At 32.4% G+C, this 15,210-nt stretch overlaps 2 protein-coding genes across 2 annotated transcripts in view; one reads left to right on the top strand and one right to left on the bottom strand.

Moving 5' to 3' along the window:
* Positions 1-13,825, top strand: part of LOC140451807 (uncharacterized) — a 56,038-nt gene extending 42,213 nt beyond the window's left edge. Inside the window, exons 8-10 of the mRNA XM_072545671.1 lie at positions 4,072-4,343; positions 11,887-12,060; positions 13,320-13,825. Of these exons, the coding sequence (XP_072401772.1) occupies positions 4,072-4,343; positions 11,887-12,060; positions 13,320-13,471 (598 nt within the window). The 3' untranslated portion in view covers positions 13,472-13,825. The remainder of the gene's footprint in view (positions 1-4,071; positions 4,344-11,886; positions 12,061-13,319) is intronic.
* PAPLA1 (Phosphatidic Acid Phospholipase A1) overlaps positions 1-15,210 on the bottom strand; it is an 84,584-nt gene that overhangs the window by 65,004 nt on the left and 4,370 nt on the right. The window lies entirely within an intron of this gene.

The following is a 15,210-nucleotide window of genomic DNA, read 5'->3' as shown; positions in this document are numbered from 1 at the left end:
GATACAGACAAAAGCCAAACTCCAGTGAGGTACACTATTGAATTTAAATTTATAAACAGTTTCTTATTAGGATATGTTCTTTAGAGAGACTTTTGCTACAAATACACAAATCATACAATAAAAAAAAATATAATTAAATTGATGCTGGACTTTCATATTATATATCTGACATAATTGATAGCAACAATTTAATTTGGTGCATTCGATTCATGAGAGCGTCAGGAAATCTTGCGACTTAATTCTATCTTGAAGAAATGAAAAATTGCATTTGGAAAATGCGTTTCCAGAGTTCCAAATTTAAAAAATTGGTCGGCAAATATTGAATCATATACTCGTGGATTTTGAGGGACGCTGAACACGAATCTCATGTCAAAAAAGGTCTCCGATGTATCTGGTGCCCAGGAGTTTTCCAAATGAAATTTTTCATTTCTTCATGATCGCATTAGTTCACAAAATTTCCTAACGCTCTCACGAATCGACCAAACTGCATCTCAATCCGTCTTACTGCGCCAATTTTCGAAGGTTCATTTGGGATCAATTATTGGTGTGACAAATATACACTTTTTAATAGATTTACATTATATAAAGAATTTTAAATTAATCTAAAATGAAGTCTTATATGATACGTCATAACGTAAGAGATGTAATGAGAGAAAAACTAGAAACCGCTAAACAACAAGAACAGAGTGTAGAACAAAAATGGAGTTATATCAAAGAGGTCATGTTAAATGCGGGAAAAGAACATCTGAGAAAGAAAACAAGAGTAAAAAATACAGAATGGATGACTAATGACATTCTGCAAATGACGGACCAAAGAAGATTAATAAAAAACAGGAACGCGAAGAAATACCAAGAAATCAACCAAACAATTAAAAAAGAAATACGAAGAGCCAAGGAGACATGGATGCTAGAAAAATGTAAACTAATCGAAGAGCTCCAAGTGAAACACGATCATATAAATATCCACCGAAAGATTCTAGAAGCCACTGGTCAATACAAGAGGAGAAACACATACCTCCTCATAAACAAAGACGGGAACCTGGCGACGGCAGTTAAAGAGAAGTTGGTGACCTGGAAAACGTCCATCGACGAACTTTTCTGGGACTACCGAAGTAACCTTCCAGAAATAAATTGCATGACAGGGTCGTCAATACTAGAAAGCGAGGTGAAAACAGCTTTAAAACAGTCTAAGAATGGTAAGGCCACAGGTCCGGACGAAATACCCGTTGAACTTATTAAGGTGATGAGTGAAGTGAACACAAATGAGAATATCCCAGAGGAATGGCTATTGTCAACATTTGTAACACTACCAAAAAACGATCTGAGAAAACGTGCGAAGATTTCCGAACTATCAGCCTTATGAGTCAGGCACTTAAGATTTTTCTTAAAATCATACATGCCAGAATTTACAAAAAATTCGAAGAAAATGTCGGTGAAATGCAATTTGGATTCCGCAATTCCATGGGTACACGTGAAGCACTTCTCACCTTACAAGTCCTACTTCAGGGATGCCGCGATGTCAGTTGTGATGTCTATATTTTATTTTATTGTTTATTGTTTTATTGACTACGCCAAGGCATTTGACCGTTATCAGCACCAGAAGATGGTCGCCGCCCTACAAAGAGTAGTGTTGAATCATGATAATCATGAATTTATACTGGAACCAGCGTGCTGGTTCAGTCAAGGTCGTCGAAGACCAGCTGACCGACTAAGTGAAGATTATGCGAGGAGTAAGGCAAGGCTGTGTGCTCTCGCCGACTCTTTTCAATATATACTCTGAGGAAATTTTTACTGAAGCCCTCACAAACCTAGAGATGAGAATCCGAGTGAACGGCGAATACATCAATAATATCCGCTACGCCGATGACACTGTGTTACTGGTAACCAGCCTAAATGGTCTACAAGCCTTACTAGACCGAGTGAGAACTGTGAGCGTAACATATGGACTAGACCTTAATATTAAGTAAACTAAATTCATGGTTGTCAGCAGTGCAAATTTAGATCCCGGGGCACTAATGGCAGGTGACGAAGAGATCCAGAGAGTCGACAGATTCACTTACCTCGGACCTCAACTCGCAATGGGACTACGCTCAGGAGATTAGATCCAGAATTGAAATGGCACAGTCCACATTTATCAAGTTGAGATCCTTGCTGTACTGCAGTGATCTCAGTTTGGGAACCAAGATGCTGATAGTGAGGTGCTACATTCTTCCAGTGTTACTATACGATGTTGAAGCCTGGACACTGACGCAAGCCACAGAAAAGCGGATTGAAGCCTTCGAGATGTGGATCTACAGGAGGATACTAAAAATATCGTATGTGGACCATGTCTCCAACGTTGAGATCCTACAGCGCATAAGAAAAAAAAAGAAGTGCTTAATTTAGTAAAACAACGTAAGCTTGAGTACCTCGGCCACGTGATACGGAACGAAGAAAAATATCGAATTCTTCAATTCGTTATGTAGGGTAAAGAATTTGGCAAGAGAGGACCGGGACGCCGTCGTATCTCGTGGTTAAAAAACCTCCGACAATGGTTTGGGATGACCTCCGCGGAGCTGTTTCGAAGAGCAGTCAACAAAACCATGATAGCCTTGATGAGCGCCAACATCCGGACCGGATAAGGCACTGAAGAAGAATAAGATATGATCACACAATACAACAACCTTCAACAAAATAAAAATACTTCAATAAAAGAAGTTACAGAAAATTTCAGTATTCATGAGTTGGCCGGTGACATGAAATAAATTAAAAAATATCCAAAATTTAGTGATTTCTAACAAATTTAATCAAATTTTCCAATATGTAGTACATTTTAATGAGAATTCATATACTAGTAATTTTGAAATGAATAAATTACATTTAAATCAACAATTGGAAATTGAAAACATAATTAACAAATATAAATCAGTATTTTCTCAAAGACAAATATGATGTTCGGACTGTACTATGAAACTCATATAGACTTAATGGTAGAATAGACCAAGATACTAGCGATTTTCCCATGACAATCGTTGATACAGGTATCTAAAAACTGCTTTTGATAAATTTGGTGATAACAATATGTATTAAACAAAATATGTAAAAGATAAAACGTCATTTTTTACTTATAAACAATATATAAACAATGCAAGATCGCTATTTGATTTTAAATACTGGAGAGGATTTAAATTATATGGAAAAGTGACACAATTTTACTGAAAAAGCATACAAAATCTTTTAAAATAAGGGATTTTAAAGTTTTTTTTTTTTCAACTACCCTTAAAACACGAGTTAGCCTTTTTTTTTAAACATTCACATTTATAAACATTTTGTTTATAAAAATTTAGAAGAACCAGTTAAAAGATTAAGAGTTTCAAGTTTAGACAAAAAAATGAAAAACGATTCCTTTAAAAATGAGCTGCCCATTATGCGCCAAAAATAAAGGATTTAAAAGTTGTTTTAGTTAATTTGTGAATTGTTTATTTACCAGAGTAATCTGTTTAAAGAATTTAAAATAAAAATTTATTATGGAAAATTTTACGTTCCTCTTATTATTAATAGAAATGGATATGAAATAATAGGCAACTTAAATATTTATGTATTATAGTTATAAATACTTAAAAGATCCTAAAATCTTTTAAGAACAAATTTTACAAAAATTATTTTTTATTCGAAAATCAAATCTATACGTGTTAATTTTTCTTGAATTATGCTTATTATTTTTACAATTATAGATATTGTAGACCTAATTACATGGGTCTGTCGTAATGTAGACGTAATTACATGGTTTTACTTTTGCATGATTGTCAATATTTCTTAAAAAAGCATGGATATACTGCTGAAACGTCGAAAAAAAAGTGAATAAAAATGCCATAGTATCATAGATAACCTTTTTTTTATGAACCAAAGCCCAAAAAATCTACTAAAAATATAAATATATGTATATATATATATATATATATATATATATATATATATATTAATTACTTTTTATTAACCTTATTGAAATGTATGATGTTAAAATTAAATCAATTTCCTCTATATGTAGGACTTGTTGTATATTACTCTAATTTGTTACTTTATTCTTTATAGAACAATTATTAGCCCACAAGCAACAGCAATCGTTACTCTAATACTATCAATAAGATACGGAATTTATCAAGATTTGATAACATTTACAGCAGCTGTAGGATCAGAGTATGTTGAGAAAAGAGTTATAGTTGATGTGGGATCACAACTAACGAACGACAATGTCGAACCCACTTTGGATTATACATACCTTAGTGATTGTGCCAAAGTTATATTTTCAAGTTGTGATCAAGGCACTTGGACTATAGAGGCTAGAGCTAGAGATCAAGGTTCAGGTAAATAAGTCACGATTATTAGCAAATGTTAAATTAACCATTGTAAAAATCTAATGATATTTTTAATTGTTGTTTTTTTTTAATTTTTACATTTCTGGTGTATCAAGAATTTGCAAGAATGTATGAAATGCAAGTACGAAAGTTATGATCGTGAGAATATAAAGAGAAAATATAACAATGTCAATTACAAGTTTCATTTAAGTCATTTATCAATACAAATTGTTTTTTTTATATATTATTGGAAATGTTTAATACCTAATAGTGCCATCGGTTATATATTTTTTTCTAGCATGTTTCACTATTTCTTTCCTCAGCTATGTATAGAAGCACAGCTAAAGAGCATTGTTTGTATTTCTTGATTGATATTTTTGTTTATAAAGAAGGCAAAGACGATAGACATAACGATCGGTAAAACCTGGGTCCACCACCTCTACTACTCTCAAAACTAACGAAAGAGATCATGTCCTGGTGGGCTATGCGGATGACTTGGTCATCTTAGCCACTGCAAATTTAATGACACATGCAGAGATACAATGGAACATTCTTTGTCTGTGGTAACAGAATGAATTTCTTACCAGACAGGAATTTAGAGGGATTAGCTTCTCTTAACTTGAATGGTAAAAATCTAAATCTGGTTGAATAAAGTGAAGTACCTTGAGGTATTATTAGATTCCAGGCTTACTTCAGCAGATACAACGAATTCTGGTATTTAAAACCAGACTTGCCTTTTTAGATTTACAACATGGTAGTAAAACCAACGATAAATAAGTTTGAATTACATGAGTAATTGGCTGCGGTACGACCGGGTTGTAAAGACGGCTCCCAAAACCAAAAAAGTCAAAACAAAAGTTAGCAAAAGCTACCCATTACTAAAGACTGCAAAATTGGCTTTTAAGCAAAAAAAATATTATGTGTTTTGAGATCATTGGATCATTAGGCATACGAGAAGTTGGCATTTATATTTTTGGCCTAAAAATGAAAAAAAAAAAAATAAGTATTTATGGTCGGAAATGGCTTTATTGCTTTTCAATCGAACCAATTTTCGAAGCACGTTTTCCACTAAGATTGAGGTAATTTCAAAACATGGATTTTGAACGCTTCAACCTATTCTCCGGGTGTCGAAAATCGTTGACCATGCAATTTATTTTTGATGTGCGGGAATAACAAGAAATCATTGGGTGCCAAATCAGGACTGTACGGCAGATGACTCGTTAATTCGATGTTTTGTTCGGTCAAAAACTCCGTTGTGTGTGCTGATGTGTGTGAGCTTTGTATTGCCGTGGTGAAGAATGATTCCTCCCTTCGTATTCTCTTTCCGCATTTCAGTTTAAACTTCAGGCAAACAAATGGTTGTATATCATTCAGAACGTTCTTGTAATGGAACTGTAGCTACATGACTATTTATACCAAAGAAACAAGCTACCATTTGTTTCGATATGCTTCTTCCACGAACAACTTTTGTTGGATTTGGTTCCGGGCTCATATGCATAGATCCACGTTTCGTCACCTGTGTAGATGTTATACACAGCAGTTGATACACCTCGATCCCATTTCTTCAACATTTCCTTGAACCAATTGACACGAGCCTCTCTTTGACCTTTCGTCAGATTATGTGGGATCCAACGTGAACAAATCTTTTTTAGAGCCAAATGATCATGTAATATCTTACTAATACCCAAGGATACATCAATCTCACATGACGATCTTGCTATATCAGTTGATGCACAGCATCGATGGTTTCTGGTATAACAGCCGATTTTGGGCAACCTTCACAATTCGTCCTGGAGAGAGCGCCGACCACGACTGAATTCATTGTACCATTTTTTTACGGTGCTACAGGATGGTGCCTGATCCCTGTATAACCATTTAAGTTCATCCATGCACTCTTGTCTTGATAATCCACTTCAAAAGATATGATAAATTATTATCGCACGAAAATGTTCACGGTTCAATTCCATTTTTTGGCCGAGTCAAATTTTTAAGCCACTGTAAACAACACAAATATTGCTCATACGTCAAAACGTTCTGCGTGAGCGTATGCTTAAAAATGTCAAACTTTCTAGTGCAAGTTTCAGATGTCAGTTACTGTACAGTATAAAAGTAGAACCATTGAAATCAGTGAAATAGGAGAGCCTATTTCAATTTTTTTAAACAACTGTACAATTTTTAAGCTAATAAACAAATACAATAATTTGTTCAATTTTCAATTAAATTTTTTGTTAAACTTATGTCGAAAGTTCAGCAAAAGACGCATATTTTAAGAGAAAAAACATTAAGATTGGTCAATTAGCCCCGAGGTTATGATCGAAAATGACTTAACAAGAAACCGATTCGGGATTTATTAAATTATTTTTTTACTGAAGTTTATTTATAAAATTAATATTAAATTAAATTAAATAAATTAAATTAAAATTAAAATTAATATTTAAAGGTAATTTAAGTAAATTTAGATTAATTGTTAAAAAAATAAACGGTTAACATTGAATTGTAACCATAGCGAACGAGAAAAGGAACAAATGACGTAATTTTGCAAGTGAGTATTCATTGATACGTAAAAAATCGGTTGCCTGTAAAGTCGGTTTTACGGGCGAAGATTTTACGTGACAACGTCTTTTTCTCGGTAGAATATTTATTGATATGAATATTATTAAACTGCACAATAGGAACAAGGAATCACTATCAACATGGGAGGAAATCAGCTTTTTTTAGATTGTCACCTTGAAATATCCATAAATTGACTGTATTTTTGTATCAAAGTGGGCTACTCCAATTAACTCAATTAATATACACAAAATAATATAAACAAAGCTTAAAAGGTTCTTTATGCTTTGAAAGTGGTTTATAAACAACTGAATTGTAATGTATATTTTACCGCCTTTAATAAATATGAAGTATAGACTAAATTTTGTGTAAAGAACAAACATTCAACAGACCTAATAGTAAAAACATATTGATTTAAGTGTGAATTTGAGATAATGTGCTGACAAAATGTTAAATCCTAAGAAAACAAAATTATGTTTTTATGTATATTCATTATACTTAATACTCTTGGGTAAAATACCTCATATCATATATGTCTTTAGACACAGTTAATAATTTTCATTGAAGTTTAAACTATAAAGAATGTTTACAATCATTGCTCAATATTAAATGGATAAATCCATAGCAATATTATAAAAGAATATAGGTCCCTAGGTAATTTCCTAAAATTATATCTGATACTGGTGGTTCCCCCTAAAATAGGACCTTCTCTATTTTAGTAACAATCTGTTTTGGGGGAACCACAACATTTTTTATATATAAGGTGAATACGCAATTATTAAACGCACAAACGCAGTTCTTTCTTCATTAAAGTGAATTTGTGTGAGGTGTAAGCACTCCACATTTTCACTACAGACACAGCTGACGATACTTTCAACGATTTTCAACTTTAGCGATTCAACGCGCCTAATTCTCTAGTGCCGCGCGCAGCGGACCGATCATGTTTGAGTGGGAGAGAGACGCAAGGCATTCGCCGGTCCGGCGGGCCTCTCTCTCGTTCGGTGACTCACTGTAACAGACGTGAGCGGGCGTTACACTTTTTCTTAAATGACTCCGAGCCACAACCTAATTTAAGACTTTGTCACGTCAAAAATACAGAAAATAAATAATTACAGTCTATTAAAAGAATAATATTTAAATATTTTTACTACTATACTAAAAGCTGAGATAAAATCGGTCCACTAAAGCTATTTTGAACTCGTGATTTCATTTTTCGGGCGGATGAAATTGCTATCCCCACCACTACCTCTCGTAGATTTTTCTGTAGTTTTAAAGTTTTTAACCAACATTTTAACCAAGTTGCAGAAAAGAAAAAAGATGAAAATTTATATCTACTAGGTACTTGGCACAACAAAGGTATTTGTTTAAAAAACAGATCTCAAACCATCGTACTATTGTTGTAAATGCCGGTCAACTTTGTTCGATCATAACTACGGAACTAAAACCTCGGTTTTTTTTATATTTTAAAGATTTTCTGGTTAAATTTTGAAAGTTCTATGTAGCTCTTAAATACCTGAAAAAATTATTGAAAAAACATTTATTTTTGACCCCTTTATATATCTGAAGACTGGAGTAAAATTGTTTTTGCTAATTTTGTAATAACAATTATTATTTTTTTAATTTGCAATCAATTTTGTCTTTTTAATTTTAAATTATTTATAAATCGAAACGATCAACTGTGGAGAAAACTTACAACAGACTTTTTTTGTTAATAATGATCCAAAAAACCTAAAAAAAAATATCCGGGCCGAAAGAATTTATTGTTACAATTTGTTAAAAAAAATTTTAAACAAACTTGCAAAAACATCTCATGGTAATATTTCTATGAACGAACCCGAGCTTTTCGCTTTGCTTAACAGGATACTAACACTAAAAAAATTTTTTTTTTTCGAAAAATTTGTCTTTTCTTTATTAGGCCACGTAATTATCGAAGAATCCTCGTATAAATAGAAAATAAGATACTTGTTATTGTATTACGACCTTTAGGGTCATGTATGAATGTTATAAGTACGTTTATTTATATAAAAATAAGTCGACCTACATAAATTTATAGTGTTAAATGAAATTTTTGTAGGTATAGTATCCTTAGATTTTTAAATGCTTTATAGTTAGATCTAAGTTATAGTAATAGCAAACTTGCATGTATTAACAAATTTTTTTTAATAAAAAATCGGTAAATCGTTGTTTAATAAAAGCTATAACGGAGTTCTTTTTGAAAGTAAAACTATTGATAACAAGTTTATTTCCACACACTAAAATAAACATAAAACGTCGAATCCTAAGAAGCGTGAAAAAAGTACAATCTTGTAAGTAAAGTTACAAAATGAATAAAGTTAAAACGGGTTTCGTGAATGATATAAGTCAAAATTTGCCTGCAGTGAATTTGATAACATGATAATTATTCGAGTGTGGGAAAGTAAATATAAAAACTAAAATGTCTGTTGAAAACAAACTCGAAACAATTTTTATAATGTCAATTAACTAAATATTACTGAACTGTACTCATTTTGAACGTTTTCATTTAATACTCTAAATATCAATCTATTTGTTTCATTTATATGTAAACTTTTAATTTTATTTAAAATGATTATTTATCAGCCCTAGTTGAATTGCGGCCTTCCCTAGTTCGTTTCGCCAGTCGTTCCTGATCATTGCCAATTTACCGCTCCAACTTTCCTCACGTTTTCTACTTCTCACAGGCTTTAATACTATAGTACATTTGAAAATGATTGATAATTGATAGCACAATTTTTACTGCACGTGAGATAAAACCCAATATAACATTATAAAACAGTGACTATAAGCTCCCAACTTTCTTAGAAAGAATTAAAATTTCCAAGCGGCAGAACGTGTTTTGCAGATTGTGAATCACTTTAGTTAAGATTAACAGGTTGTGTTTGTAAAGTCCTGTGATTATAACACGCAGAATGGTTAGTTCTATAATAAAAAGCGATATTAATAAGTGAAGTTGTGTAGTAAAAATGTCACAAACGTCTAATTTTATTCCTGTTAAATTAAAGTGTCATTTAACCGTTCCAATGAAAACTTTAGTGTCAAATGTACATGATGCTCTTGTACATGAACATTTTACAAGTACTGTTCGAAGTATAGTGTTCAGATGTTCAGATATGACCAGAGTTAAAGAAGCAAGTATTTATAGACTTTTAAATGAACGAAGGAATGGAAATATTACAAAAGCACCTAAAAAGTCAACAGGGAGAAAACCTATCCTACTACCTATTCTCCGTCACTGAGGCGTTCAGTTATTGGTTAATCCCTTAGGGTTTGCTCATTTGCATTTTATTGATCATATTAAAGTCGAGTGAAAATTCAGATAAGAAGGTATCAATTCTTACGTTTTTACTGCATTGACCAACCCTGTATTTAGAACTTTGCTATAAAATTTTTGCTATCAATTATTTTCAAATGTACTATAAGGTTCGTCGTCTGGGTGAGTAGTTTCCATTCGCTGTTGACAGATGTCATGAACATCTTAACATACCTATTTTTATGAAGGATATTACATCCTTGCCGTCTGCTATTTCGATATATTTCTTATAGAGTTCGAAGCTATATCGCATTCTCCAGATGCGGTTTTCACATATTGTACAAAATATTCTTCTTAAGATCTCCGATCCTTCGAAGATGAGTAGATGGATTTCATATGTTTTAAAACTAGTGATACGATAGCCGTGTTACGTCCCTGATCGAATATACTCGATAGACGATTCGAGTTACAGGTGTTGTAGTGTTATATTTTTCATTTCATACTAATAGAATTAACATGAAACGAAAAATTCAAGGATGTCTGAATTCTCCGGAGAAATAACTGTCTGATAATGTACTACACGTGGTCTACTCAGTATTTATAATTAAGGGTTTGTGATACTGGAGAGAGGGGATTGACAAATGACAGATGTCTATACCGTTAAAATATGGGGGTTAACAAATGAGGTATTGAATGATCGTGATTCTCTTTTTCTTTATCCCTACGTGGGCTCGTTTTTTCTGATTACAGTTCTCCATATTCTCACAAACATGTCTCAGATATCTCCCACCGTGTCTTTTTGACCTTCCTTTCAATTCCCATCAGAAATTTGATACTCAACGGTGATTCGTATTGGCTGATTCTCATTTCAACATTGAATATACTCTTTCATGTTACAAGAAATGTAACAGATAACAGGTAATCTTTGGCATTAGAAATCAGCGCCTTGGGGGAATAATGCTGGTGATGAGTTTACCTATCTCCAAAGGATGCCGGTGATCAGTTTGGTATATCTCGTAGGGTCTAATAATTTTATGGGGGACTATAAAGTGATGAGTTCACTTCCAGTCCATTTTTTAAATAGTCGCTCTCCGGGAATAACGAATTGAATAACTTACAAACTATTTGGTCGATCTAACTGAGATTTAGCACACTTCAATAACTCATTAATTGCCATAATTTCAAGTAGTTATATTACATGCCATTATTAAAAAAACAAAGTTATTCAAATTTATAAATTACTGCAAAAATAAGGGTTTTTGCAATTATATCGGTCAATTGTTTATGTATTTCAATTTAGAAACTCGTAAATTAAAGACCTACAACTTTTATTTGAACCATTTTTCTCTAAAATGTATAAAAACGTTTCACTTTTTATTATTATGATGATAAAAAAAAACAGCAAAATCAGCTGTACGTCGTTAAAGATTTGTCATCAGATATCCCTCATATACCTCATTTGGAACTCTCAAAAAACTTTATAAGATTTTTATTTGAAATAGATGATTTTTTTACAGTTAGACTGGGGTATAAAGCGATAATGCTAGCATTATAATTATCTAAAATCTTATAGTAAATCCTTTCAGAATGTTTACATAATATGATAGAACTTACATATTCATAGATATGATAGAACTTACATATTATGTAAGTTCTATCATGTTTTCGGATTCCGATTAATTTTTTTAAATGTTTTTCCTAAAGTTTAAAGTACAACATTGCTTCTATCTTTAGGTTTATTACAATTAACATCAAATCCGAAAGGCTTGATATTTCAAGAAGGATTCACCACAGGTACCAAAGAAGAAGTTACAGGGACATACAGTGACTCATGTTGCAATGCTGACATACAACTTATTGCTACAGATAGACTGAACAATCGAAAAACTGTAACAGCTAACGCTTACCGTAAGTAAATTCTTACATTATATTAAATTTTCTGAAGTTATACATTCCAATTTGTTTTCTGTAGATACTGATACAAAAAAGGTATTTAAAATCATTTAAATAAAAATTTATTTGAATAAACCAAGAACAAAATAAAAAAATGGGCACCGCTTTTTTAAAATCTTGCACAACGAAAACTAAACCATATAGAAATTTGCCAATTTTCTTAAATATAAAAGAGTACTTTACCTATCCAACGAACTTTATATAATTGAAATTGGATTATTTGGGCGGCATCAGATTTCTTTTTAAATTCTAAACAATTTTTTGGCTTATAAACAAATAGAATATCTCAGTAACTGTTAGTTTAAATGAAATTTAGAAATTAACAAAATGTAAATTTTGGCGAAGTTTACAGAATCTGTTGACAGGCATACTATCAGTAATCATAGGAATTTGTAGTTTAAGATCTCAGTAGCATCTAATTCTAGGATAATGCAAGTTCCCCATCAAAATATGCATGCCAACAAATTTTTTAATTTCCTCAGCTGAAGTGGAAGAAAAACCATTGTCTTTTGTGGCAGAATATAAATTAGTATATGTAGCCATTTCTTCATAAAGATCATCAGTAAAATATTGATAAAAATATGATAAGGACTTTCAAGTTAAAAGATGTTAGAAGTTGCTTCCTCATGCCATGCATATCTGGGGTTAAGTATGTCATGTTCTTTCTGCACTTGATATCTCCTTTTTTTTGCTAGACCGTTATTTTCCATAAAGTCATTTATTCTCTTCATTTTACTTTGTTTTGAAATTCTAGGCTGCGGTTCTTCATGAACAAGCTCTATTGCTTCAGATGCTTCAGCTTCCTGCTCTTCAACATAATCTTGCAATTCCAGTTCTGTAAGCACCTCCTCAACAATATTACGTTAATTGGCTTGTTCTTCCCAACCACCATCTTCAGCTTCGTTACACATACATTCAATATCAGATAGCCCTTCTTCGATCAACCGCAAGAGCTCCTCAACGGTTAAGGGTCTTTTGAACTCATTTTTCTAGTCATATTCTAAAATTTATATTAAAATTTTTTACACTATACAACAAAAATGAGGTTATATTTATATTACTGTATAACAAAAACTTTAATTATTTATAACTGAATTATTTTATAACTGCATAACAAAAACCATGATTTTCTGAAATAAATATCTCCTTTTCACGTCATTGCTCATATAAATTTTTAATTGTTTTCAATAATTTCAAATCAAAATATTTTTTAGGTGCAATGTGGGGACCAGGACAAATAGCAGCATTAATCTTAGGAATTCTACTCTTTTTACTTATACTAGTACTAGTCATTTATCTAATTGTAAAATGTGTGAAAAAAAGAAAACAATATGATCTTCCTACATACAGGGGAGGACGTATATGACAATTAATCAACTCTATTAGAGATGAACAAAAATGTTGGTACTAGAATAATATAATGATACATTAGTTTCCAGGCTGTAGGCCGTGGTTTGTAATTATTTCACCGGCCGTGTAATAATGCGGCAAACATTATCAAACACGATGAGGCAACCGTCGAAGGTATCTCCCGCACGGCGGATGAACGCAGACTAAAACAGGAAGAAATAGTTTCAGATAGCGGCTTATAACCCCAAAAACCAATGTACCATTATATGACAAACGCCGTGAAAGCCTATACTAATATAATGGACATACATTTTTAATTTGTAAGCTATCTTTGATTGTATATGAGGTAGACATAAAATATAAATATATTTATTTACTTTTATTGCTCCAAGTGTACTATATCCCAAATAATTAATACATGAAAAGAAGAGGAGTCCAAATAGCTGGCATCCAAGAAACGAAGTAGAAAGAACAAAAGGCGAAAGAACTAGGTAAAGAATACAAATTGTGATATGTGGGAAAAGCAACGCTGCAGAGGTATATTAGCTTATAGAAAAATATCAGTGAAATTTCTACTTAATATAAAAGTACTGAATGTAGGGTATGATCAATTAAAATTGATTCCAATAGAGGAGAGAGGTCATTATAATACACAAGAGGATCAATCGGAGGACAAAGATTTAAACCAAAAAATATTGTTGGAGAATGCGGTAGATATTTCAACTAGAACACATGTTTTCACAAAAGAGAAAAATTCAACTTATCACCTACAAAAGTTGGTAAAATCGGTATCATAATCTTAAAAAATGAGATATATGTGAATCTAAGTATTGCAAGATAATAGTCAGTGAGATAGAAAGGCTGTACCGCTGTAAGCCACCAACATAGGTTGCTTGTGTTTCCGAGAAACAGTGACTATGCTAAATTTATGGTAAAGCTAGCATAACGATAGCTATATCTCGGCAAGGAAAAGGTGTACAGGTCCCATCTTGACGGCATATTTTATTGCTAATTAATTGATGATGATTGGTATATTAACCAATCCTCAAAAGCTACCTCTTCATCCCCTAGCTCAAAACACACCCTCAAAAAACCAAGATATCGGCTAAAAAACGAACCGTAAGGAATTGATTGCTAATTTATTGCCAAAGTTTTACGTCAAGAAACAATTTATTGCTGCAACCAGGCATGGACTAAAAAAGGAATCTTTTATCGCCTATATTGATTACAAGAAAGCCTTTGACTAAGTACCGCATGAATGACTTACAGATATATTATATTATATTATAGATATATATACTTATAACAATATCGAAACTGAAAATATCCCAATCAACCGGACCCTATTCCAAGACGACTCGGTGAGTCTACTGTGGTTTTGTTTGGCGATGAACCCTCTATCGCAGCTACTGAACTTCACTGACTCTGGTTTTAGCATCAAAAAAACAAGCTGTAGTGGCGAAACTTAAGCATCAGTTCCGTATAAACCTTCGCTCAGAGTAGGTGTTCGAGAAATAAACGATCTAGTATCTCGTGCTTTTTTTGTTAAGCGATATTAGTAAAACATTCAAAATTTTTAAGGTATTTTAAATATACCTCCGCAATGGAAAGTTTTAAAAATAGGAAGCCTGATAGTGATGAAGAAACGATATGTAGTAGTGATTCTAGTGATGAAGAAACGATAAGTAGTAGTGATTATAATGATGAAGAAACGATAAGTAGTAGTGATTATAATGATGAAGAAACGATAAGTAG

Source organism: Diabrotica undecimpunctata, chromosome 10 (assembly GCF_040954645.1).
Source record: "Diabrotica undecimpunctata isolate CICGRU chromosome 10, icDiaUnde3, whole genome shotgun sequence".
NCBI lineage: Eukaryota > Metazoa > Arthropoda > Insecta > Coleoptera > Chrysomelidae > Diabrotica > Diabrotica undecimpunctata.
The sequence above is the reverse complement of the archived record's forward strand: the minus strand, read 5'-3'. Positions and strand labels throughout refer to the sequence as shown.